Genomic DNA, 27,196 nt, shown 5'->3' on the forward strand with positions numbered 1-27,196 from the left:
GGTTGATACAGTACCCCAGTCCAACCACGGGTGAAATTAGGTAAACCGTAAACTATACCCTCCAGTGTTTTGCCTCTCTCGGCCCGGCTCATTGGCTGGGTCTCAATCCAATTGGCCAATAATGAACTTTAAAACCTTGCAACACGTTATAGATTCTCACTTTTTACAATCTATGAATGAACTATGGGAAAATGTAATTATCAGTTTGTATGATGAGTGAATTTGAGTATGTAACATTAATTTTATTTTACATTAATTTGTCCCAATAATGTTTTACTTACAACTGGACCATACAACTAAGTTATACAACCAAACAAAAATTACACAAAATTAATGTAAAATAACTTCTTTATCCTTTATCTTTTGTCTGGTTGTATGATTCAATTATAAACATAACATTACTCAATTTGTTCATCTTTAGTACAGAGCTAGTGTTGGCTCCTTTAAAGCTCTGTTTTAAAACTCGGACTGGACCGGCCAGTCTGACCGGTTAGATCGGGACCTGGCCTGAACTCCGATACGAGTTAACATAAAAACCGAAAATAACATAAACCAGCTTTGGACCTTTAATAGACCGCCGGAACAGTAAAAACCATCGGTCCAACCGGTTTGAAACTTAAAATGGTTCACTGTTTTGAGGTTAATCTGATCCCTAATTCCTAAACCAGATTTGCAACATCGTTTTATTCTCTATTTCATTGAGCCAACAAGCATTCTTTCATTTCATTTCATTTTCTTACTCTAAAATATGTCATGTACAGAAGAAAAAGAAAGAGAAGAAGAGACGAAGAAGAATAGAGGAAGGAAGAAAGATTAGAAGAAAGAAAAGAGAAGACGAAGAGAAAGTGGATCTGAGGAAGGAAGAAGAAAGAGAAAAGAGAAAAAAGTTACTGGAAAAAAGAGGAAAGGGATAGAAGAAATAAGAAAGTGACGGGGAGAGAGAAAAGAAAAGAAAGATGAAAGTGATGGGAAGAGAAAAAAAAATAATTAATAATAAAAGTGTTATTTCAAAAATACAGATACTCATGTGCCAGTTATTTCAAACATACAAGGACTCGTGTGTAAGTTTTAAGAGTAAATTTGTGGATTTTTAAACTTACGAGAACTGAAAAATTATTCAGAGATTTGTCTATTATATACCGATCATACCAACCGGTCCAACCGGTTAAACCAGTCAACCCGAGAACCAACCCCTTGACTGGGTCAAGGAATCGTCCGATTTTTAAAACAATGCCTTAAAGAACAAAAGCGATGATCTTATTAAGCATATTCCATGCATCCACGAAGGACAAGAACCAAAGTTAAATAATAATATAAAGGAACAGAAAAGGTTAAAAAAAAGTTCAATTGCAGATGGAGTAATAAAAAAGAACTTCTGATTCTTTTTTGCAGATTGTCAAGCTAATGGTAAAGATGTCACGGATCTCCAATTCTTCGCACGTTAACAGCACAACACTAGTACAAAGTAAGCCATTGAAAAGGAGCAAAAATGTTTTCTGTTTCTATTTCATTTCCTTAAAACAATCCGCTTAACTTATCAAAAAATACCCAGTAATATTCATTCAACCCAAAATCCTAGACAGCAAATTTCACACTAGAAACGGTAAAGTTCAAAATTCCAAATCTAAATCAAATCAAGTGCAACTGATCTCTCCTGAACAATAATACAAAACACAAATAAATAAAAAGTAAATACAGTCGGAATCAATAAAACAGTTTCTCCCCATAATCTCATATTATACAAAGAATAAGCATATAACCGTTTTACAATCAACAGCAGAGCCGCGCTTATAAGCCCTCTGCAATCAACCCAAAACTCCATACCCATGTAAACCAATGTCCGATGATATTCGTAGACTGTATGTACCCATAAAAGAAAAAAAAATATCTTTTTTTTTTTTTTTGTGAAAAAAAGGACTATAAGCTACCCTCCAAAAAATTATAGATATAACAACCAACTAACCCATCAATATAAAATACACATCAAAGAAGACCTTTTTATGCATGATACCCTCCTTGCTCTCAACCTATGAGGCAGATCCATGGGTTCTAAATAATATAACCCAGAAAAGGGAAATTTAAAACCAAACAAGGAAAGACCTAAATAAATGGTATCTAGACTTGGACGAAAGTAGAAAAAAGCAACACAAACTGGCATTTTCTGCTATAGAATGGCCGGCATCTGAACCAAACTGCAACCAGACAACAGGGCAGCTACAGACTTGTCTGGTATTATATGATGCTTATAAGTGGGAACTTGGACATAAAAAGCACCAAGCACTTATAAACGACAAAATTTCTTGGGGCTTACTAGGACCTCGATCGTTGGGAATCCAAAGCTCCAAGCACTTCAATCCAGAAATTTCTCATTGGGCTGACAGAACTCCTTGACAATTGAACCAACCAAATGCTCCCAAGGGTTGGGCATTACCAAATGAATTAAATAAGCAATGAACAGCAACTGCAAACCAAAATTTGAGCAACAGTGGTATTCAAAGCTCAAGTCATGAAGTGGCAGCAGCAGATGCTTTCTCCATTTTTTCCTTCTCAATCTCTACTCTCCTCTGCTCAGCATGTTGGGCAACACCATTTGCAAGCGCTTGATAATGAAACTCGAGTGTCTGTGTAAGGTTTTGGAATCTCAAGGGATCGGACACTTGCATGGCTTTGATTCGAGGAGAAAGGACCAAGCAAAAGGTAAGTTCCAAGTCAACAATACAAAATAACTAGAACTTAAGCTCTAACAGATTGAAAACTGAAGTTAAACTTGTTACCTTTAATGGTATCCACAAAGAAAATAAATGGATCCACCTCATCAATTGGTGATTGCAACTCTTCATCATCACTGTAGTCGTCATCTGAGTCATCATCATCCTCATCATTGGGCCGGAAAGCTCTTGCCTAAATCATGATTAGGTAAAATGTCTGTGAGTCTAAAAAGATCAATAAAATGAATGTTCCACTAGAAGCATGAGACAACAAAATAGCAACAAACAATATGGTGTAGACTACCCAATACCATTGTTTAATGAGTAGAAAAATTAAACATTTCTCTAAAGAACTCCCCCAAGTGAATACTATATTGTCACAAAGATCCTCTTCATACCTAATTCCACTGCACACCACATCTATATATTGATAATTTGATGCTCTAAATGCACAGGACTAACCATTCATTCAATACGGTTCCTAAAAAATTAACATACTTTATCAATGCAATCTATTAATATCATTAACGACATCAACCTCCATATTTCAGCTGAGTATAAAATGAACATATGAGGTATTACAACATGCCCCCTCCAGAAAAGTAAAGTTTCTTAGTCAGTTCAAATAAGGGGATGCTCACCATTTCCCTGTGATGTATGTTGAGATTAAAATACAATATACTGACTGAAGAAATAAGTTGTGATACCATTGTTCATTTCTAGTCCTAGATAAAATGGAAATCCAATACATATCCAAGCTCTATAAATGCTTCACCTGGATTGTGTTGTGGCTAATNAGTAACCGAATACAAAGAGATCAAGGATATCTGATGTTGACACTATTTATGTACCTCAGCCTTAATGAGATAATGAATGATGAAGGGATTTGATTGTACAATAACCATATCGTTGATAGGTAGATGTTTCACTAAGTTCGAATCTATCAGGTGACCATGATGTCTTGCTAGAGGCTAATCTTGGTTTGTGTGTAGTGAGATGATTAATTGAGTGTTAATCGCAATACTACTCACTGCTGATATGATAAGGAGCCTACAGGTTACACACTTAGAAGATAATTTAAGAATCACTTTGTGAAAGGCCTATTTTTGTCTTTTAAAATGAAAAAGTATTTTAGTAATCTCACAGTGCAATTAAATTTGCTGAGGTCATTGCCTTTATTCAATTTTAATATTGAAATTAAAATTGGTGAGATTATATATATTTAAATATATGTATACTCCATGTACTAGAACCAAGTATAGATTCTAGTGGACTCACCAGAAGGGGTAAAACCCACAGGATGTAAATGGGTCTTAAAAAAGAAGACTGACATGGATGGTAACATGCATACCTATAAGACACAACTGGTTGCTAAGGGTTTAAGAAAAAACATGGCATTGATTATGATGGTAACGTCCATTCAGATTATGCTTGTGATTGATGCATATCATGACTACGAGATTTTGAAAATAGATGTCAAAACATCTTTCTTGAATGGAAACCTAGTAGAGGATATGTATATGATAGAACCTGATGGTTTTATTCTTGAGAGAGAAGCCGGGAAGGTATGCAATTTGTAGAGACCCATTTATGGACTCAGCAAGCTTTAAGGAGCTGGAATATTCATTTTGATGAAGTCATGAGAGAATATGGATACATCAAGAATGAAGATGAACCCTGTTTGTATAAGAAGTTTAGGGGGAGCGCAGTAGCATTCCTTGTACTGTATGTCGACAACATACTACTTATTAGGAATGATATAATGAACTTACAGTCAGTAAAGACTTGGTTATCCAAGCGCTTCTCCATGAAAGACTTAGAAGAAGCTGCCTACATTCTTAGCATAAAGATGTGTCGTGATAGATCGTGTAGGTTCCTAGGACTAAGTTAGAGTACATATATAGACAAAGTACCAAAGAGGTTCGATATGGAAGAATCCAAGAAAGGATTTTTACTTATGTCTCATGACATACATCTCTCTAAGGATATGTGTCCTAAAACACAAGAAGAAAGAGATAAAATGAGTAGAATCCCATATGCATCTACCATTGGATTTATCATGTATGTCATGTTGTGTACTTGGATTGATGTCTTATCTCATGTGCTTAAGCATTTGTAGTAAATATCAGTCAAATCTAAGCGAGCGTCACTAGATTGTTGTCAAGAATATCCTTAAATACTTGGAAAAAGACTAAGGATATGTTCTTGATATATATAAGAGAGGACGAGCTCACCATTAAAGGATATGGTGATGCAAGTTTCCAAACTGACAATGACGATTATCGATCACAGTTGGGTTTGTATTATGTCTTAATGGTAATGCAGTAAGCTAGAAGAGTTCAAAACAAAATACTGTGGCAGATTCTGTAGCCAAATTCGAGTTTATATCATTATCATATTCGGCCAAAGAGGCGGTTTGAATTAAGAAGTTCATTACATAACTTGGAGTAGTTTCAAGCATTGCTGATCCAGTAGAGATATACTACGATAACAATTGAGCCATGCTCAACTTAAGGAACCTTGGTCTCATGAGAGATCCAAACATATACTTAGGCGCTTCCCACTTATCAAAGAAATTGTTCAAGAGGAGATGTTAGACAAGCAAAGTACTACAAATGAAAATGTTGCAGACCCACTGACAAAGGCTTTGTTGCAACAAAAGCATGATAAGCACTTAGCATCATTTGGTATTAATACGGGAATGATTGGCTTAGTGCAAGTGAGAGATTGTTAGAATAGGTGCCTTAGAGCAAATCATATATCAGTAATTGTTTTATATATCATGTTATTGTATTAATAAAGGCAATTTATTATATTGGAATTCGTTATAATATTGTGTACAATATATGCCTTTAGAATGGTAGAATTGTGTCGAGGGTATTAAGTGTTTTAAATTGATTGTGAAGACCCTATAATCACTTTAGATGGCTATTTTAGAAACGTATGTAACCTTGGTGTTATTCTAACCAAGGGCACAAATAATATAGTAAGGCTATCACAACGTTGAACGACCATATCGAAAGATAGTGACAGATTCACATGTCAGAATTGTTGGTGACAACTTGGTGCAATGCGTAGTGCTTGCAGTTGGAAAGTTCACTAGACTGCTCCACTAGAGGATTCCAATATAGGTAACCCTAGTGTCATGGAATATATCTTCTAACGGATGGGGTGTGTATGTGATCCTTAGATTTAGATCACCAAAGTTCGTGGTTAAAATTGGTATAATTAATGCTAGCCTAACGTAGTCTTTTTTAAGGTTATCAGTATGGTAGTGATTGACACATTGAGAAGTACACTATTGCTATGGTGGATTGAAAAAGTTCATCACTTTTGGTACCGGAGAATTATCTCATTGAGTTTTTTGGTAAATGGCAACGACTGTAAATATGTGGCCATAATGAAATGATGGTGTTGCTCAAATCCCATTTTGCTTGGTGTTGTCCAATGATCAAATACAAATATGTCAAGGTAATATATTGTAGTTAACACTATTTTTGTACTTCAAACCTTGATGAGATAATAAATTATGAAAGGATTGGATTGCACAGTAGTCATACCATTGACAGTAGTGATTTCACTGAATTCTTATCTGTTGGATAACCATGATGTCTTGCTGGAGACCAATTTAGTTGGTGTACCAAGAGCTGATTAGTTGATGCTTAATACGGTTCCGGTTCATAACAATATGATAAGAGCCTACGGGTCACATACATTAAAGGTAGTTTAAGGTTAATGATGAAGGAAAGGATAATTTCGTCTATATAGATGAAATGGGTATTTTGGTAATATAATGTGCAATTAAATTCGTTGGGTTGTTGCCGGTATTCAATATTTAATTGGAATTAATTTAGCAAAATTACAAGTATATTAATATTAATGGTGAATATATGTTCTAATATATATATATAGTTTATTATTATTATCTGTTATAGATATTCCACATGGAATAGCATTAATCTATTTCCAAGTGAGGGATAAGTTATCCTTTACTATATAAAGGAAGAGAAAATTATGAATACGTTTTAGGAGAAAGCCTAGCCACCCTTTCAAATTTTTAGAGAGAATTTGAGAGAAATTATTGAATTTAGCAATTCAATTAGTTGTGATTTCACCATCCTACCTTCGTGGGATTTCGTTAGAGCGATTTTATTCTTGAATCGATTTGCGAATCAATTCGGAGCAAGAATGAAGAGGACGAGTCTTCAATGATGTATGATACTAAATTAATATGATTATTAATTTATTTCATGTTTTAAAGCAATATAAATCACATAAGGATCTTGGGTTTGGTGGTGTAATAAAAATTTTAAATCCGTTGCGTTAACCGATCTAAACACTACATTTCACCCATGATAAACCCCAAGTTATTAATCTAAAATTTTTATTTTCTCTTTTAATCATAAACCTTAGTTCTATTATAAAAATGAGATGATATAATGAAATGGAAAGAATTTATAAGGACTAAATTCTTTGTTTTGCTGTAGTCCTTTTAATTTCTTTACTTTTCCTTCATCAAAAACTTATAAGCTGTCGATGCATCCAATTTTTTTTATTATATTCCTACTCTCCTGGAACAAGACACATGTCAATGGATCTATCTTTGAACATTGCATTCAAAACAATAACATAGAATATTGTAACACCATGCAAATTAATGAAAAACAACTTATATTATAAAATAAATCAAAATAGGATGCACTAGAGAGGGGAGGGGGGGGGGGGGGGGGGGGGGGGGGGGGGCGGGGGGGGCGGAGTGGGAGGATGGGGGGAATGGATTTGGTTGTATTTAAAAAAGATTGAATGTGTGTGGTTTCTCTCTGGTTGCTTCATGAGTAGTTCTTTGTTTCCTATTTTTGTTCGATATGATAAAATAGATAAACAAGGGAGTGTTTTTGAGTCTTTGTGTTTGGTTTGGTTTTTCCTAACCCAGGGCATGTCCTAGGTAGAAGAGTTGTTTTGGTTGTATTTAAGAAAAATTTGAATGTGTGTGGTTTCTCTCGGGTTGCTTCGAGTAGTTCTCTTGTTTCCTTTTTGTTGATATGATAAAATAGCAAAGAAGAGGAGTGTTTTTTGAGTCTTTGTGTTTTGGTTTGGTTTTTCCTAACCTAGGGCATGTCCTGAGTAGGAAGAGTTGTTTCCTTTTGAATTCTTTTAGCCATGTTTAGGCTTAGATTTTCTTTCTTATTTTGCTTCCCTAACCCAGGTCATGTCTGAGGTAGGAAAGGAGATTGTTTTGTCTTCCCTAGTCTATTTTAGGCTAATTGATTTTGTTCTAACCCAGGGCATGATAGAAGAGAAGAAGGTTTGTCTTCTCTTGTTTTGTTTTGTTTTTTTTTTTAAGTCTTGTAAAGCTAATTAATTCTTTCGATCCTAACCCAGGGTTTATCGGGTAGGACGTCGCTTTTATAGACTCATTGTACATTTTTTCTCTTTCCTATTGCATACTTACCTAGAAAAGAAAAAAGATGTATAAGTGAAATGCGTCAATTGCCTTATAAATACCAAAGCAATCAATTATTAAATAAGTCTTATATCTCTCAACTCTTCACTTTAATCCTTTCTTTTCTTGTTGACTAATCATATTCTCTTAAATGTGTTATTATTATACAACACGTCAATGTTTTAAAACCCCATTCGGCCCTTAACCCGGTCAAGGGCCTGGGGCCCGGATTGACCGGTTAAACCGTGACGTCAGCATGATGCTAAAAAAAAAAAAAAAAAAAAAAAAAAAAACTCTAAAATGCAATTTCTCTGCAACACGCGTCATATCTCACCACTTATCATGATAACATCAATGCACTCTAATGTGACAACGTATCAATCCACCTTAATTCTCCTCCCTTCCACAAACTGCCCCATCTCTGCCACATCAATTGGAAAGAGACCCTCAGCTTCTATCAAATTAAATTAATCTCTATTCCTTCCACCGCATCATCACTTTCCCTGAGTCTTCTATCAAATCCACTTTAATGTCCCTTCCCTTACAAGCCATCATCACTTCCATCATTGCCAGCCCATACCATAAAGATAGCAATAACCGTCATTGCCAACAGCCCAGCACTCCACCAATCACCAACATTGCCACTCTCCGCCCTCATCGCACCCTACCACTGTCACCGCACCCCTCCACTTTATCTCCTGACTCCATCCAAATGTGTTCCAACCAAAACAAAAAGAAAAACAACTTTTGGGATTTGTTGGCTAGATTTGAAGCTATTGCACTTATTTGTAAAGAGAAATGGTGATTTTTGCAAGGTAATAGTGTCAGCAGTGTTTTTTAAAGAAATTCCAAGCATTTTGACACTTATCCCAAGCTCATAGACGTGGTGTCTTCTGTAGTTTCAGCTTCATCTTCCTTAAAAAAGGTTGTGCAGGCAGTAGTAGAAGAGATGTTGTAGGCTATTTCAAAGTTTGGAAGAGGAGAGATGACTTCGACGTAACTGATGCAGAGATTTGGAGCTGATGATGAAGAGAAGAAATCGCAAACGGGAGCCACGGTGGACGATTTGGGCAAAATGTCAGAAGGAAATCAAAAAAAAGTGGTGAAAAATGTCGAAGGATAAGGAAATTGCAAATGGGTGAATTGGGTTTTGGAAATAAAAGGTTTTTTTTTTTTTTTTTTTTTTGACCGATTTTTTGGAAAAAACCGATTGGATCGGCGGGTTGATACAGTACCCCAGTCCAAACGGGTGAAATAGGTAAACTATACCTCCAGTATTTTGCCTCTCCCGGCCCGGCTCATTGGTTGGGTCTCGATCCAATTGGCCAATAATGAACTTTAAAACCTTGCCAACACGTTATGATTCTCACTTTTACAATCTTGAATGAACTATGGGAAAATGTAATAATCAGTTTGTATGATGAGTGAATTTGAGTATGTAACATTACTTTTTTTTACATTAATTTGTCCCAATAATGTTTTACTTACAACGGACCATACAACTAAGTTATACAAACAAACAAAAATTACACAAATTAATGTAAAATAACTTCTTTATCCTTATCTTTTGTCTGGTTGTATGATTCAATATAAACATAACATTACTCAATTTGTTCATCTTTAGTACAGAGCTAGTGTTGGCTCCTTTAAAGCTCTGTTTTAAAACTCGGACTGGACCGGCAGTCTGACCGGTTAGATCGGGACCTGGCTGAACTCCGATACGAGTTAACATAAAAACGAAAATAACATAAACCAGCTTTGGACCTTTAATAGACCGCGCGGAACAGGAAAAAACCATCGCGTCCAACCGGTTTGAAACTTAAAGTGTTCACTGTTTTGAGGTTAATCTGATCCCTAATTCCTAAACCAGATTTGCAACATCGTTTTATTCTCTATTTCATTGAGCCAACAAGCATTCTTTCATTTCATTTCATTTTCTTACTCTAAAATATGTCATGTACAGAAGAAAAAGAAAGAGAAGAAGAGACGAAGAAGAATAGAGGAAGGAAGAAAGATTAGAAGAAAGAAAAGAGAGACGAAGAGAAAGGGATCTGAGGAAGGAGAAGAAAGAGAAAAGAGAAAAAAGTTATGGAAAAAAGAGGAAGGGATAGAAGAAATAAGAAAGTGACGGGGAGAGAGAAAAGAAAAGAAAGATGAAAGTGATGGGAAGAGAAAAAAAAATAATTAATAATAAAAGTGTTATTTCAAAAATACAGATACTCATGTGCCAGTTATTTCAAAAAATACAAGGACTCGTGTGTAAGTTTTAAGAGTAAATTTGTGGATTTTAAACTTACGAGAACTGAAAAATTATTCAGAGATTTGTCTATTATATACCGATCATACCAACCGGTCCAAAGGTTAAACCAGTCAACCCGAGAACCAACCCCTGACTGGGTCAAGGAATCGTCCGATTTTTAAAACAATGCCTTAAGAACAAAAGCGATGTCTTATTAAGCATATTCATGCATCCACGAAGGACAAGAACCAAAGTTAAATAATAATATAAAGGAACAGAAAAGGTTAAAAAAAAGTTCAATTGCAGATGGAGTAATAAAAAAGAACTTCTGATTCTTTTTTGCAGATTGTCAAGCAATGGTAAAGATGTCACGGATCTCCAATTTTCGCACGTTAACAGCACAACACTAGTACAAAGTAAGCCATTGAAAAGGAGCAAAAATGTTTTCTGTTCTATTTCATTTCCTTAAAACAATCCGCTTAACTTATCAAAAAATACCCAGTAATATTCATTCAACCCAAAATCCAGACAGCAAATTTCACACTATGTAACGGTAAAGCTCAAAATTCCAAATCTAAATCAAATCAAGTGCAACTGATCTCTCCTGAACAATAATACAAAACACAAATAAATAAAAAGTAAATACAGTCGGAATCAATAAAACAGTTTCTCCCATAATCTCATATTATACAAAGAATAAGCATATAACCGTTTTACAATCAACAGCAGAGCGCCGCTATAAGCCCTCTGCAATCAACCCAAAACTCCATACCCATGTAAACCATGTCCGATGAATTCGTAGACTGTATGTACCCATAAAGAAAAAAAAAATCTTTTTTTTTTTTTTTGTGAAAAAAAGGACTATAAGCTACCCTCCAAAAATTATAGATATAACAACCAACTAACCCATCAATATAAAAACACATCAAAGAAGACCTTTATGCATGATACCCCCTTGCTCTCAACCTATGAGGCAGATCCATGGGTTCTAAATAATATAACCCAGAAAAGGGAAATTTAAAACCAAACAAGGAAAGACCTAAATAAATGGTATCTAGACTTGGACGAAAGTAGAAAAAAGCAACACAAAACTGGCATTTTCTGCTATAGAATGGCCGGCATCTGAACCAAACTGCAACCAGACAACAGGGCAGTACAGACTTGTCTGGTATATAGATGCTATAAGTGGGAACTTGGACATAAAAAGCACCAAGCACTTATAAACGACAAAATTTCTTGGGGCTTACTAGGACCTGATCATTGGGAATCCAAAGCTCCAAGCACTTCAATCCAGAAATTTCTCATTGGGCTGACAGAACTCCTTGACAATTGAACCCACCAAATGCTCCAAGGGTTGGGCATTACCAAATGAATTAAATAAGCAATGAACAGCAACTGCAAACCAAAATTTGAGCAACGTGGTATTCAAAGCTCAAGTCATGAAGTGGCAGCAGCAGATGCTTTCTCCTTTTTTTCTTCTCAATCTCTACTTCCTCTGCTCAGCATGCTGGGCAACACCATTTGCAAGCGCTTGATAATGAAACTCGAGGTCTGTGTAAGGTTTGGAGGATCTCAAGGGATCGGACACTTGCATGGCTTTGATTCGAGGAGAAAGGAACAAGCAAAAGGTAAGTTCCAAGTCAACAATACAAAATAACTAGAACTTAAGCTCTAACAGATTGAAAACTAAGTTAAACTTGTTACCTTTAATGGTACCACAAAGAAAATAAATGGATCACCTCACAATTGGTGATTGCAGCTCTCATCATCACTGTAGTCGTCATCTGAGTCATCATCATCCTCATCATTGGGCCGGAAAGCTCTTGCCTAAATCATGATTAGGTAAAATGTCGTGAGTCTAAAAAGATCAATAAAATGAATGTTCCACTAGAAGCATGAGACAACAAAATAGCAACAAACAATATGGTGTAGACTACCCAATACCATTCTTTACTGAGTAGAAAATTAACATTTCTCTAAAGAACTCCCCCAAGTGAATACATATTGTCACAAAGATCCTCTTCATACCTAATTCACTGCACACCACATCTCTATAATTGAATTTGATGCTCTAAATGCACAGGACTAACCATTCATTCAATACGGTTCCTAAAAAATTAACATACTTTATCAATGCAATCTATTAATATCATTAACGACATCAACCTCCATATTTCAGCTGAGTATAAAATGAACATATGAGGTTATACAACATGCCCCCTCCAGAAAAGTTAAGTTTCTAGTCAGTTCAAATAAGGGGATGCTCACCATTTCCCTGTGATGTATGTTGAGATTAAAATACAATATACTGACTGAAGAAATAAGTTGTGTGTTAGAATCCCACATTGAAAGGGAAAAGGGTGGACATGTGGGTTAAAGGCTTGGCACCCTCCCTTGGCAAGCCGGTTTTTCAAGGAGAGTTCTACCCAAGCCCATGAAAGCACCATGGCCCAACCCAAATTGTTGAGTTATTGGAGTGGGTTCCCATCAATTGGTATCAGAGCATGATCCTGCACTAGTGGCAGCGCACGCGTGGCAGGCTGACCTTGGGCCCGGGCTGCTACCCCGAGAAAAGGACAGAAGGCCCGAGGGAAAGGGGATCCACGTTGTCACCCAAGGGATAAAGAGGCCGACGTGGACGTCAGTTGCGGACGGAAGCGTGGTGAAATGTTAGATCCCACAGAAAGAGAAAAGGGTGGACATGTGGGTTATAAAGGTTGGGCACCCTCCCTTGGCAAGCAGTTTTCCAAGGAGAGTTTACCCAAGCCCATGAAAGACCCATGGCCCAACCCAAATTGTTGAGTTATGGAGTGGGTTCCCATCCATTGTGATACCATTGTTCATTTCTAGTCCTAGATAAAATGGAAATCCAATACATATCCAAGCTCTATAAATGCTTCACCTGGATTGTGTTGTGGCTAATAGGAGGTTGATGAAATCAAAGTATGAACGGAATGCTATTGAATCATTTTGGTCCATTCCATCTTTTTTATTTAATTTTTTTTTTTTTTTTTTTTCGGCAGTTAAATAATGTAATAGTCATTTAACAATTGCCCATCCCATACCATAGTTGATTCCTTTTAACCAGACAACACAATTGAAACAATATAATAGTGTACACACCTGCGCAGCTAATTTTTGAAGTCTGATGCTGTCAGCTTCATCTCCATCCTCAGCATCAACGCCCATTTCTTTGTCCGACCCATCACCATCATCATCTTCATCATCGGTTTGGAAACCATCCATATCATCATCATCTTCAGCCTCTTCCTCCTTAGCAGCTTCTGATAATGTAAGTCAAAGACATACAAAAATAATATAAGTTATTGTTAAAATAACATATAGCATGATACATGTGACACAGAGAGAGAGAGAGAGAGAGAGAGAGAGAGAGAGACCTGCAACTTGATCCTTGTATGCAACTAGGAGATCAAGGGTAGCCCTGAAAATGCGCCCTAAAGCTTCCACTGGTAATTGGTCTGCAGGAAGTCCAAGTAGTGAGGTCAACCCCAAGCAACAAACTTTCTTATCATGTTCCCTGCATCACCAAGATCACTTGCATTACATATCTGGACCACTGCTGAGATCAAACTAAGAAGATATATTTGAGTGAGATGAGGAAGCACGAGACTAAACAAATCCAAGAATCACCTTTTAAAATTAGCCCGTACACCACTCTTTTTCACTTGTTGTAACATCTGGAACCAAAGACTAAAGACTTCTGTTGCAACACCAACCTTATGCAATATGCTAAGCGTCAAGGAGGAGTTGTAGAAAAGGGCATCAGCAATCTGCCAACATACATATACAGACACCATAAATGCTCCGGTAGAACTTTAACTTCAAAGAGTGACTCTATATCAAAGCAACTTATATACATAGAAAAATTTATTTCAAACATATCCTAACAGGTAAGTAGTAACAACCTAAACTTCTTTTTAAAAGAAAATAACAACCTTTACTTGGACTTTCACAACTTCATCCCATCACTTAGGCTATAAAAGCAAAAGTAGGAGCAAATTTTAGGTTACTTTTTTTCGAATTTCTCTAAGTAGGAAGGTCATGACTTTAAATTAATTTATATTGGACACTAATGATATCTCCACGCAAATACCATGGCTGGTTATTTATATGTTCAGATAGAGAGAGAACTACTAAATTGAAGCACCATTTCCCATTAAACACAAATGCAGAACTGGATCTACAAAGATATATTTACTCAACCAAGTATCTAGTTATAGCCTTAGAAAATCAAGACTATTAACACCACTGTAATTGCAGAAAGTGGAATGGGTATAAGATATATCATCTCAGGTCAAAAGGTATCTAAGTGAAGAGTTTATTCAAAGCAGAATAAACAGACTCACAGAAACTTACCACTTGCATGAGAAGACATTTCAAATATGATTTTTCAGTTCGACGCAACCGCTCAACAGTTATTCTCAAATATGGCTCAACCCACTGATCCACCTGTCCTTTACAGTTCTGGAAAACTACTTCGATGAGCTTCGGAGCTGGTTCAATATCACCATCCTCTAAATTTTTGTCTGCCATGATCTGCATAATTAATAAAATAACATGATATATCAATATGAGGAAGGATTAGATTAAATGAGAGAAAGCATTGATAATCCTTTCCTCACGGATCTTTTAAACGAAAATTTTGACTTCAAAACTCGACAGATTTCCAAACATTAGTCTCCCTTGATCCAAAGGTTTCCAATTTTGCTGAGTTGGCAATGCTAAATGTCAATTTATTATTAATTTTGCAGAGTTGGCAATGCTAAATGTCAATTTATTTTTTTCAAGGGAAAAAGGATACTATATTAGAATGAAAAATATACTAGAATCGACAAGTTGTCCACAAAAAGAGGATAATCTGTCGCAGGAACCCAAAGGCTCGCATACTATACAAGATCGAAAACACATCTACTACCAAAATCACCAAAGAAAAACATCAAAAACTCAAAATCTTCACAAAAATCTATCCTTAGCAAGGCAATCAAATCTTCCCAATTGTGTCGAATAAAGAAAAAAGTAACAGATCTCAACCAGAAGATTAAACAGAATAAATGGTGAAATATTTGTATCCAATTGTAAAGTTAAACATCTCAACCCTACATGTAAATATAGAATGCTGGACTTGAACTACGAAGAGTTGTGAAAGCAGTAATAAGTACAAAAGGAACTCACGGAAGAAATCATATTCCAAAGGCTTTGCTGGTAATCCGGTTCCTTGCACGAAAGAAAATGGACAGTTCCCCTGGAAATATAGTTATCCAAAGGAACCAAAATATCTGCATGAAAATGAAAATTTTTGAGCACTAAAATTGGTACAAGTTTACAATATAACTTTGGTAAAGATGCCATCAGGTTCAGTATTATAGATGGGGAGAACATGTCCCATGCAGTATATGATTTGGGATTTTGCAAGAACTATAGCATCTACTCAACATACGGATAACAAGATCCACACGGACCCCAATATTTGTATGGTGCAGATCCCTAGATTTTAGGCATGTAAAGCGTTCATATTGCAGGAAACATTGCAAATTTAGGTGTCGTTATACGAAGAAATGATTCAAGATCAAGGAACTTGAGTAATGCTTACAAACTGGATTTATTTTGTCATTAATTGCTGCTATGGTGGAAAGTTGTTTTTAATTGATAAGTAAACAACAATTCTTTAAACAGAGAAAGAACAGTACAACATAATATCTAGTGGACTAGAAAACAAGGGAGAAAAGGTAAAAAAATAATACAGGAAAGCACGGTAAAATAATAACAAACAAAACCCTCCAATTGTTAAGAGAAGCTTCTCAATGACTTGCTTAATAAAAACTTTATTGTAATTGTCAGAAGTTGAATTTATCCCACATCGCCCCAATAGTGGGCTGTTATGATGTATATAAGTGATTGGGCTCCCTCCTCCCTTAAGTTAGCTTTTGGGAGTGAGTTCTACCCAATCCCACTTTATCATGGTATCAGAGCCACATTTGTTTCTCTCCCCTCTTTGGTTGGGGCGATGATGGGTTTGGACCCCGGCCTTGCACGCCAAACGTGAGGGAGGGTGTTAAAAGTTGAATTTGTCACACATCGCCCCAATAGTGGGCTGTTATGGTGTATATAAGTGATTGGGCTCCCTCTTCCCTTAAGTTAGCTTTTGGGAGTGTGTTCTACCCAAGCCCACTTTATCAGTAATAAATTGCATTAACAAACAGCTATGAGAAGCAGAAAATATAGCTATGCTCTTAACAAATTTGCATCAAGAAACAACTGCATCATGATACAGTATCTCAAATTACCTAAATAACTGTGATGCAAAATTTGAATATTTTATTAATTTGCACGATCTCCATTTCAGTGAAGATCAGTAATATTTATAACAACCTCAGAGAGGTGAATGATATTCTACAAACAACAGAAATACAAAATACAAAATTTTATCCAACAATCACAAAAAGAAACTTACAAAATTTATCCAGTCACAGATGAAAAACAATGGATGGAACAATAATAAACAACTGATAAGATGTACCCAAACCTAATAAAATAAATAAATAAATAGAAGGTCATGCAAGGTAACACAATCTTACTTGGAAAGAAATCAATGGCCCAATCAGCCAATGCTTCTATCATCAATGGCCAAAGGCTCCACATTTCCAGAGATATTGTTGGAGAAAAGAAGGTCATATATGACACGATTTCCAAAATTTCTTCAAAAACCTCTGCATAAATAAACCAGAAACTTTGGTACTTAATTGATTAATAATTTCTAAAATCAATAAAGCAATTAGGTAATGGACCTAAATGAAGAACATGAACTTTACACAAGTCTACCAGGAAAAAGTGAAATAATTATTTAATATTCACTGGGATAAAGAAAAGTGTATTTAACAAGAAACTTTTTGTGCCAAATAAAATACGGAATTCAAATAAAGCAATTGAATGGTGTACTACATANAATTGCATTAACAAACAGCTATGAGAAGCAGAAAATATAGCTATGCTCTTAACAAATTTGCATCAAGAAACAACTGCATCATAATACAGTATCTCAAATTACCTAAATAGCTGTGATGCAAAATTTGAATATTTTATTAATTTGCACGATCTCCATTTCAGTGAAGATCAGTAATATTTATAACAACCTCAGAGAGGTGAATGATATTCTACAAACAACAGAAATACAAAATACAAAATTTTATCCAACAATCACAAAAAGAAACTTACAAAATTTATCCAGTCACAGATGAAAAACAATGGATGGAACAATAATAAACAACTGATAAGATGTACCCAAACCTAATAAAATAAATAAATAAATAGAAGGTCATGCAAGGTAACACAATCTTACTTGGAAAGAAATCAATGGCCCAATCAGCCAATGCTTCTATCATCAATGGCCAAAGGCTCCACATTTCCAGAGATATTGTTGGAGAAAAGAAGGTCATATATGACACGATTTCCAAAATTTCTTCAAAAACCTCTGCATAAATAAACCAGAAAATTTGGTACTTAATTGATTAATAATTTCTAAAATCAATAAAGCAATTAAGTAATGGACCTAAATGAAGAACATGAACTTTACACAAGTCTACCAGGAAAAAGAGAAATAATTATTTAATATTCACTGGGATAAAGAAAAGTGTATTTAACAAGAAACTTTTTGTGCCAAATAAAATACGGAATTCAAATAAAGCAATTGAATGGTGTACTACATAGAGAAAATGAGCTTTACACAAGTCTCCAAGACAATAAAAATTATGAAATAATGTATTTACCATTCCAGGAGGATAAAATAGAGAATAGTTAACAAGGAACAGTATCCATGTTGAATGCTTTGATGAGAGCAAAACTTTAAACAGAGAATATATAAAATTATTTAACATTCAAAGAGGATAAAATGGAGAATATAGAAAATTATTTAACATTCAAAGAGGATAAAATAGAGAATATTTAACAAGGAACAGTATCCATCTTGAATGCTTTGATGAGTGCAAAACTTTAATAGTATAATTGCTTATGCCATCGTTGAATTTTGGAGATACAGATAGAAATGAGATTGAATTATTGAATCAAACAAGCATACCAGTTGATGGAGGCATCACAAGGATCTACATACATATATTAGGCTAAGCTGGAAAGGTATTCAGGACTTAATACTTTTTTTCTGTATTTTACTAATTTTATTTTTTTATCTGGGGCAGTTATATGATTTATTTATGTAAGGGTTTTTGCCACTATACGTACGGGATCTTAGTCATTTTAGACTAGGACTTAGTTGAAATTTTTTTGGTAAATATAGATAGCTTCCCTCTCAAGTTTTCCTTCATTTTCTCCCCCTTAGTACTTTTTAATTTTCTCCTACAAACATCTTCCAATCTCTAACATTTCTGTTACGAAGCTTGATCACAATTAGTTGCATAATTCCAGTCAACCACTCCAATGCTGGGACCAAGAGAAATCAGGATTACTTTATAGTTAATAATAAGACCCTCAATTTAGTTTAATTCATTGTCAGGTTAAAAGGTATAATTCACTTCTGTTGGAGCTAAATATTTAATGGATCTTCTCCAGAATCATTCTTTCATAGTTTACATTATCCACTCACAACTAATTTCTTTGTCATAATTAAAATCAAGGAATTAACATAGTGCAAGAATTTTTCCCCCTACAAAACAGAAATGAAAGTTCTCCAGCACAAGTTATCATTATCCTTGAAATATATTTAGAACGTCAACCTTGACAAGCATGTTAAAAAAATATAAAATATCCAATTTTTATGATTTTGAATATTAAGTCATAAATAATTAGGTTAAATTAGTTTTTAATTTAGAATAATAGTTTTGGTACCATTTGTATTTTGCATGTGGGAACAGAACTGTAATGTTCGTAAATTATGCACTAGTTTAGGGTTTTCCTAATAACTTTTTTGAATCCAAATTTAACTATTTAGGTGTTCAAAGAGTCCTGCTTTAGAATAATGTTTGTCACTCAAGGTTTCCAATTCTATTAATTTTAAGATTCCTAATCATATTAAAATTAGTAGAAATCAAATTTATAAATACACCTGTATCCTTTGAGTTACCACCTATCTTTGCCAGACTGACAAAAAAGAAGCAAAAGTACCCAACTAACCAAGAGGTGTCTTTGCATGCACACAACAAATTATTGTGGGCAGACCCAAAAAGGCAGTAAAAAAATAGCCTGTTAAGTATGCATACCCTGACCATCAGTTGTCAACATCCTACGCATTATGGGAAGGAGTGTGGGCTCAATTTGGACAAAAAGGTGTGGAAGCCTGCTAACTGATTCAAGAATTGTGCTTATAGCACGCAGACAACCAACTGCAGCCAAAGCACCAGGATCATCTGCATCCTCATCAGCTTCAGCAGTATTCATACACCTCCAAAATGCAGCAGCCTGAAAATGTAGCCAACAATGAGAAACCCAAGCAGAGATCACAGCCGCATGAAGGAGTATTTTGGGATAATAATTAAAGCATGTAATACCAAATTCTGGCATAATCCTAGTGCGTAAGGTGCCATTTCCTCCCCAAATTTGTCAACTATAGTCTCCAAAGTGAAGACAAGGTCCTCATTCTCAACCTCATTCATAAGTTTGAAAAATTCTGCAGGAATAAAATGTAACAACTCAATGAGAACAACTAATAAAGGAACCTTGAATTTAACAAAATAGTCTATTACTGATAAATTTCAAAGTTTAAACACTACGTACCATCAAGAAGTTGAGGAAGAATTGGACGAATCTCATTCAAATCTGAATAGTGAACAGAATAGTTTAGTAAACATCCCGCTTTAAATTTCAAGAGAGAAAAAAGAAAAAGGATAAATCAAAAAATTACACAATGAGAATGGGAAGAGACAAACATAGAAATACAGGTATACTGTATACCTCTGCAAGCTTCAACAAATGATCTTAATGCAAATACTGAATCAACACGAACAGGAAGTTCTGGATCACGCAACCCAGAAACCACACTGTGGAGTGCTTTGCGAAAATTGTTCTGATCTGAAAAGTTAATATGAGCATACTGTCCTGCAACCCATGCCGCCTAACATCCAGGCCACAGGAAGTATGAGAAATAGTTAAATCTCACCAAAAATAAAAATAAAATTACATGCATATGTATGCAAGTACACAAGGAACTATCTCAAAAGGCATTGTCATCTAGAAACCTAAAGAACAATGAATATAAGAAATTCAACTTTCACTGCAATAGCAATTACAATTCAAAACAACTAGTTACTTCAAAGTAAGGGTTTCAGACACCAGTTAAAGAACTTTCTTTTAACCATAATGATATCTCAGATGCTAGTCCTTTTGTACACATCTTAACTCTAAAAATTCTAATAATTGAAATAATCCCACACAGCCTCTCCCTCAAACAAATGACAAAAAATATATTTATCACCTGTGCATAGTTACACCTTATTTGACCTCCAAATTGTCAAACTACAAGTCATTATCTATCAGCAGTCAAACATTGCAATAGGAATAAAGTTTCAACACCTATAAATGAAATTAAAACTCAATGCAAATATGCAACAAAAATGTGAAGTCTAATGAGTGAATAACATATAAGTATATGATATTGCAACATGTAAAGTATAAAGTTGATAAAAGCCTAATAAAAGCACAGAATTGAAGCAATGAAATTGCATAAGCAGCAAACCTTGGCTCTAAGGTGACCAACTGGACTACTGAACTCAGGAAAAACATGTTGCACTAGCATGCGTTCCAGTTCAGATTTGTAGGGTTCAGTTTGTTTCAGTTTATCACAAAGAGCTCCAATAGCAAGCAGTGCACCGTCTTTCTGAGAATAGGGTTTATATTCTACTGGTGATTCATCATATCTGGATCAAAGGAAACGGTCTAAATGAATCCATTTAATTACACAATCATAGTAGGCATACATAGTAAACATCTTGTGAAAGAATACCTCTTAAATATTTCCACAATGAATTGAATAAACTTATGAAGATTATCTTTTCCACGTTTCCTAACCAATTCACTGACAAAATCCATGGATGCAGTCCTGGGACTATACAGATCTTCAATAATATCTGCATCAAGGCAATTAAATGCATGAGCTACATCTGCCTATCCCAAGCTTTTAAAGAAACATAGCCAGATATCAAAAACTCACCATAGCCCTTTCTCACATACTCATGGGGATCTTCATCCCAAAGTTTTTGGTCATTGTCATTGAAGCACATAAGGGGAAAAACAATCTCAAAAAGAAGGACATCAAGCCGTGGTTGCAACAAATTATACATAATATTCTTCGAAATACTGCATAAGTTGACAAAATAATATTAATACTTTAAAATTTACGTTCACCAGTAAAACAATTACTCACACTACAACAAAAGGTGCAATATATGATGTAATTAAATCATTCAGTAAACAGCTTCATAAAATGTGAAGGCACATAAGAAATATGCAAGAGTTCCAAAACCACATCTTGGACAAAAGCTTAATGAATAAGACCACATTTCTGTTTGTTTCTCGAGTTAGATTGAGTTTCAAATTACTTATATAGCAAGGATTTCCTTCTTGCATTCGCATGTGAATGAAAATACAATCATAGAATTGAAATACTTTTAAAAAAAATATTAAATACAGTCAATTCATTAAAGTCTAAAAAAAGTCTTTCGGGGACAAAGAACCCTAAAACCTAATTAGTAAAAAAGGAAACAGAAGAGAGCAAAATAAAGCTAATTGTTAAAAGACAAATGCAGAGGAAAATTGAGAAAATGAGTGTTCAACAAATAAAAAGAAGTGATTAAGAGAGCTGCAAGAATTCCTAAATTGAATGAAGTCTTAATATACTAACTAAAATCCAGAATCCTACATTCAGCAGTGGTGAAGCCTTCAATATTCTACAGAGGTGTAGCTAAAACACTGCTTTTATTTTCAATCTGATTTTCCATGCTTCTCTGAATCCTATTATTCCAATGATGCGATGACATAAATCTGCAGGACAATCTCATCCTTTAAGTGACTATTTTATAACAAAATGAAATACCACTGAATTTCATGATCTTAATTTAGCTACAAAATAATTACTTATTCATCAATATACCAAAACATATATTTTGACATATTGGCAACTTGGTTAATGTTAGGATCCCACATTGAGAGGGAAAAGGGTGCGCATGTGGTTTATAAGGGCTTGAGGACCCTCCCTTGGCAAGCCGGTTTTCCAAGGAGAGTTCTAACCAAGCCCACAAAAGGACCATTGCCTAGCCCAATTCCTATCAAAGGACCACTGTCCAGCGCAATTCAAATCAATTTGAGAGTGGGCTAAATGGTATCAGAGCATGATTCTATGCCCACATGGACATCGCCGATGTGGCAAGCTGACCTTGGGCCCAAGCTGCTACTCCGAGAAAGGGCATGGAGACCCAAGGGAAAAGGGATCTGTATAGTCACCCAAGGGGTAAAAATGCCGACGTGGAAGTCGGTTGCGAAAGCGTGGTGGAATATTAGGATCTCACATTGGAAGGGAAAAGGGTGGACATGTGGTTATAAAGGCTTGGACACCCTCCTTTGGCAAGCCAGTTTTCCAAGGAGAGTTCTACCCAAGCCCATGAAAGACCCATGGCTTAGCCCAATTGTTTGAGTTGTTGGCGTGGGTTTCTATCAATTGGTATCAAAGCAGGCCCCACCTTCCAAGCCCACGCAACAAGGCTTAGTAGGCCCCCTAAGGGGCCGAGAAGGAGAGTTGTTGATAGGCTTCTAAGTTAGGGGGCCGAGAAGGAGAGTTGTTGATAGGCTTCTAAGCCTAACAAGCTTCTAGGCAAAGTAAGATCCGAAGGGAGGGCAGCAAAGGCCGACAATGGCAGGGTAGCCAATGAGGGCAGGTGCTCTTTAGAAAGAAGATCAACGAGGGCACTGGATCTCGAAGCGTGGGAGAATGTTAAGATCCCACATTGAGAGGGAAAAGCTAGCCAATTGATATCAATTTGAGAGTGGGTTTCTATCGGTTACCACCAGGAATGCATTAGGAAACATTTACTAGCTACCTGGAACATAATATTTTAGATATTAATAAAATTTAAGACCCTCATAACATGTGTCCAAAAGAAAAAATGATAAAATCATATATGGACAAAATGCTAATTTATTTAATGAACCATATCCAAATATACACACACACACACTATACAATGCATTGATACATCACAATTTGATTTGTTCATGAAATTATAATTGTGCTTTGGGAACCAGTTAACATCACAAATATAAAACTCATTGAAAATTGTTGTTTCCACAAATTATTGGATTCAAGTAAAGAAAAATAAAACAAAATATAGAAACTTATATAATGAATGAGAAATCGTATTGCACCTGTTGCTCAGATATTGAAGAACAAGGTTAGTCACTCTATCAGGTAAATAGCCACCTACACGGATCCTATTCAAGAGATTTAGGTGGCACTCCAAGATCTTCCCAGCATAATTCTTCTGAAACATTTGAGCAAAAGCTTTGTTTTCAGGATTTTGAAGTTTGAGATCTCCAAACCTATCAAACAAAACAGAGATGTAATTGGCCATAACAAGTCAGGTCACTTTATGCTGCAAGGGTTATACAAGTTACTCGAAAATCATGACAAGAATTAAGAAATTACCTAGTGTACAGCCTGTTTAATATGTGAACTGTCCATTTCTTCACCTTCCACCACCCCCAAGATTTTCTTAGCTCAAGGTCGGCAGGCTCACCTTCTGAGGGAACAGGCCTCTCCAAAACATTCAAGAAAAGAATCATCCAAGCATTGAAAACATTTGGATCGAAAAGCTGCTTTGGAATCTCCAACTGAAAAAGAGATAGAAAGCAATAAGGATATCTAGATCGTAATTTGATACAAATAAAATATTAGCACATCAGGGTTGTTGAAAGCACATAACAACATCAAAATTTCTCATAATTACAGATGGATAACGGCCACCTCCTCAAAACACTGCACGAAAATGTACCAATAAATCACTCCTGGCAAACAATATGCCTCCGTCGACATTAAGAGGCAAAAAAAAAAAAAAAAAAAATGTTATCTAACTGTGAGAACAACTACAACACCCCTAGAAAGTTCTTGCTAATTATTTAACGCAAGATAACCTTGAAAAAGGCAATTATTAGATCCGCATCTTCTTACAATTACATGAACAACAGTAAATGCAAGTAGAATGATAGGAGTACATGCACCCAATTAAGTGCTTTCAACACTTTTTTTAGTGCAATACTAAAAAACTTTTAAGCAGCAATCAAAAAATCCTTCAAATAAAAGCAAGACATAGTATGTCTTGTGCAAGCTGAGGAACACTTGTCTTTACATAGAAGTCACAGGTTTACATTTAAAAAGTAGCAAAAAAGAAATGGAAAACCTATTTAAATATCATGAGCAAAATGTGAACCGGATAAAAGTATCGACAAATAGGAAAAGAGTATTGACTTATAACATCCAATTAAACATAATAAACAGCAAAAGCCTGACAAAAGCTGGGCTGTAAAACTCTACACATCAGAACTTACATATATAGATGACCAGAATATTTTACAAATAAGCTTAATCAAGTCGGCTATTTCCAATGATGGGTTGGGAATTTGGACAAGCCTGTTGAATATATTGAGAAGATGACGAAATGTTTCCTCAACAATTCGATAAACTGGTGTTCTCTCCTCGTCCGACTTGAACCTAAAACAACAAAAAATTAGATGAAATACAGTAAAGAACAAGCTTCGTTATTATACAGAGAAATAAACATACATCTCAACCTTTTTTTAACAGAAACCAATAAAGGACTTAAAAGTAGAAGAAAAAGAGAAAAAAAGAAGATAAAAACTTAGGAAAACAAACAAGCAAAAGGGTGTTTCAGTTGCAAAAAAAAGACCCTTATAAGAATTGATGATAAGAAACTTAAATTCCCCAAAAAAAGAAAAGAAAAAAAAAAAAAATAGATAAAATAAAAAATTGGCAACTTCGGTTTCAACACCACTTTTAGATCACCCACTATAAGATTTACTCTTTTAGAAAGCAGAACATCACAAACAAAATATACTATGGAGTTATGCTCCTTCAAAAGTTGTCAGTTTGGTGAACAATGGCAGCTAAGAAACCATTTCCTCATACAAGTTACCCTGCCTTGAAGCCTTCAAGGCATCTATATGGTGTTTCGTCTCAACCCCCCACCCCTTCGCAATAAAAAAATTTAAGCAAGCACCCAGGATGCCTTATACAGTTAGGTCATGTAGACAATATACAACTCTCAAACATATTAATAAATTTTAATATCAACTGATTGATGTCATTCCACACAGCTCAAGTGCTGCTAAATCAAACTCAAAGTAGAAGTCCATGTCTAATAGAGAACTAAAGCAAATTACAGTATTGAAATTTATTTTAAAAAACTGTTAAAACGTTATCTATCTATATGTGAACAAAAAAAAAAAAAATCCAACCAACTTTAAAAAATTACAGTTCTACTTACTCATAGTTTTTATACCCTTTCATAGAAGTAATATCTGTGGTATGGTACCTGAGTAGACATGGGACTTGTTTAAGACAATTGAATATCTAATTGAATCAATTCCAATTAAATTACGTATTATTGAGAAAATTACAGAAACTAATTAAATTGAAATTTAGAGATGAAATAAGCTATCACATCAACTTCTGATCTCGATCTATCACCCAAAAAAAAAAAAATTCTTTCATAAATTATTAGAAAATAAAAAGTGAATACTTACTCATATTTTCTAGAAAGAATCCGCAACACAAACAAAGCTCCATAAACTTGTTGATCCTGTAAGTTATGCTTCACCCAATCTAGAAGGTGTGGCCACTGCTCCGGGTAATCAGCATGGATAATAGTCTTCAGACACTCGCCTAGCTGTACCCTATAAAAGTGTCATGAATCAAGTCCAAATGTATAACTGAATCTAGGAAATTTGAAACATATCTTCCAACCATTAAAAACAACAATTGGTACCTCAATAATGGGGGAACTTGGGCAACAAATACAAGAATGTGATCCCGCACCATGTCTTTATCACTATGCGAGATCTTCTGTTGCTCATCTGCATCACATATTTACATAAACAATAAAACAACATACACTAACAATATTTAAAAGAATTTAAAATAATAAAACTAATAAAATTATTATATATATATATATCTATATATCTATATACTTGGCTCATGGGGTGCCCAATTCTTAGCAATGAAATTCTTGAAATGAATGCTGGCTACTTGTCTCACTGCCATGTCACAGTTATTGTCAACTATGATCTGCAATAGCCTTACCAGATGCTGAGGCGTGTACTGAAACTGGCAACAAACAAATAAAACCCAAAACAATATTCATCAATATCTGAATCCCATAATAAAATAAAACAAAACAAAAATCTCCAAAGCTTAAAGTAGGATAATATCTTTATCCAATTCATCCAATCCAGCAAATTACATAAGCAATTCAGATCAAAAGAAAAGGCAAATAAAACCAAATTCCAAACGATAATCAAAGAAATGAAAATTAGGAGAACCTGATTGAGACTTTGCTCGGCGGCTTTGCGTTCATCGGGGTTGGGACTAAGAGCAGCTTGGAGGATGACGGCGAGGCTAGGAAGATCCATGATGATGTTATTTGAGATAAGAATTGAAGTAAGAATGACCTAAACCCTAGCTCAATTGGAGTGGAGGGTTTAGAGTCTAGAGAGAGATGAAGAAAGTTTGTGAGAGTGTTTGTTTTGCGGAGAAAGACAGCTAGAAATTCAAGG

At 35.2% G+C, this 27,196-nt stretch overlaps 1 protein-coding gene across 1 annotated transcript; it reads right to left on the reverse strand.

The window, feature by feature from the left end:
• Window positions 1–2,152: 2,152 nt before the first annotated feature.
• Window positions 2,153–27,196, reverse strand: LOC116112778 (importin beta-like SAD2). Its single transcript, XM_031398908.1, has 22 exons — window positions 26,963–27,196; window positions 26,612–26,747; window positions 26,407–26,494; window positions 26,165–26,314; window positions 24,950–25,112; window positions 24,051–24,235; window positions 23,771–23,944; window positions 21,564–21,709; window positions 21,357–21,480; window positions 21,090–21,270; window positions 20,309–20,468; window positions 20,132–20,173; window positions 19,906–20,024; window positions 19,618–19,816; window positions 17,748–17,879; window positions 15,584–15,687; window positions 14,768–14,947; window positions 14,042–14,181; window positions 13,789–13,928; window positions 13,514–13,674; window positions 2,775–2,901; window positions 2,153–2,665 (listed from the first exon to the last, which is right to left on the reverse strand). Exons 1-22 carry the CDS (start codon window positions 27,050–27,052, stop codon window positions 2,505–2,507), a joined length of 3,102 nt encoding a protein of 1,033 aa, XP_031254768.1. The 5' UTR covers window positions 27,053–27,196; the 3' UTR covers window positions 2,153–2,504.

Source organism: Pistacia vera, unplaced genomic scaffold (assembly GCF_008641045.1).
Source record: "Pistacia vera cultivar Batoury unplaced genomic scaffold, PisVer_v2 Contig1202, whole genome shotgun sequence".
NCBI lineage: Eukaryota > Viridiplantae > Streptophyta > Magnoliopsida > Sapindales > Anacardiaceae > Pistacia > Pistacia vera.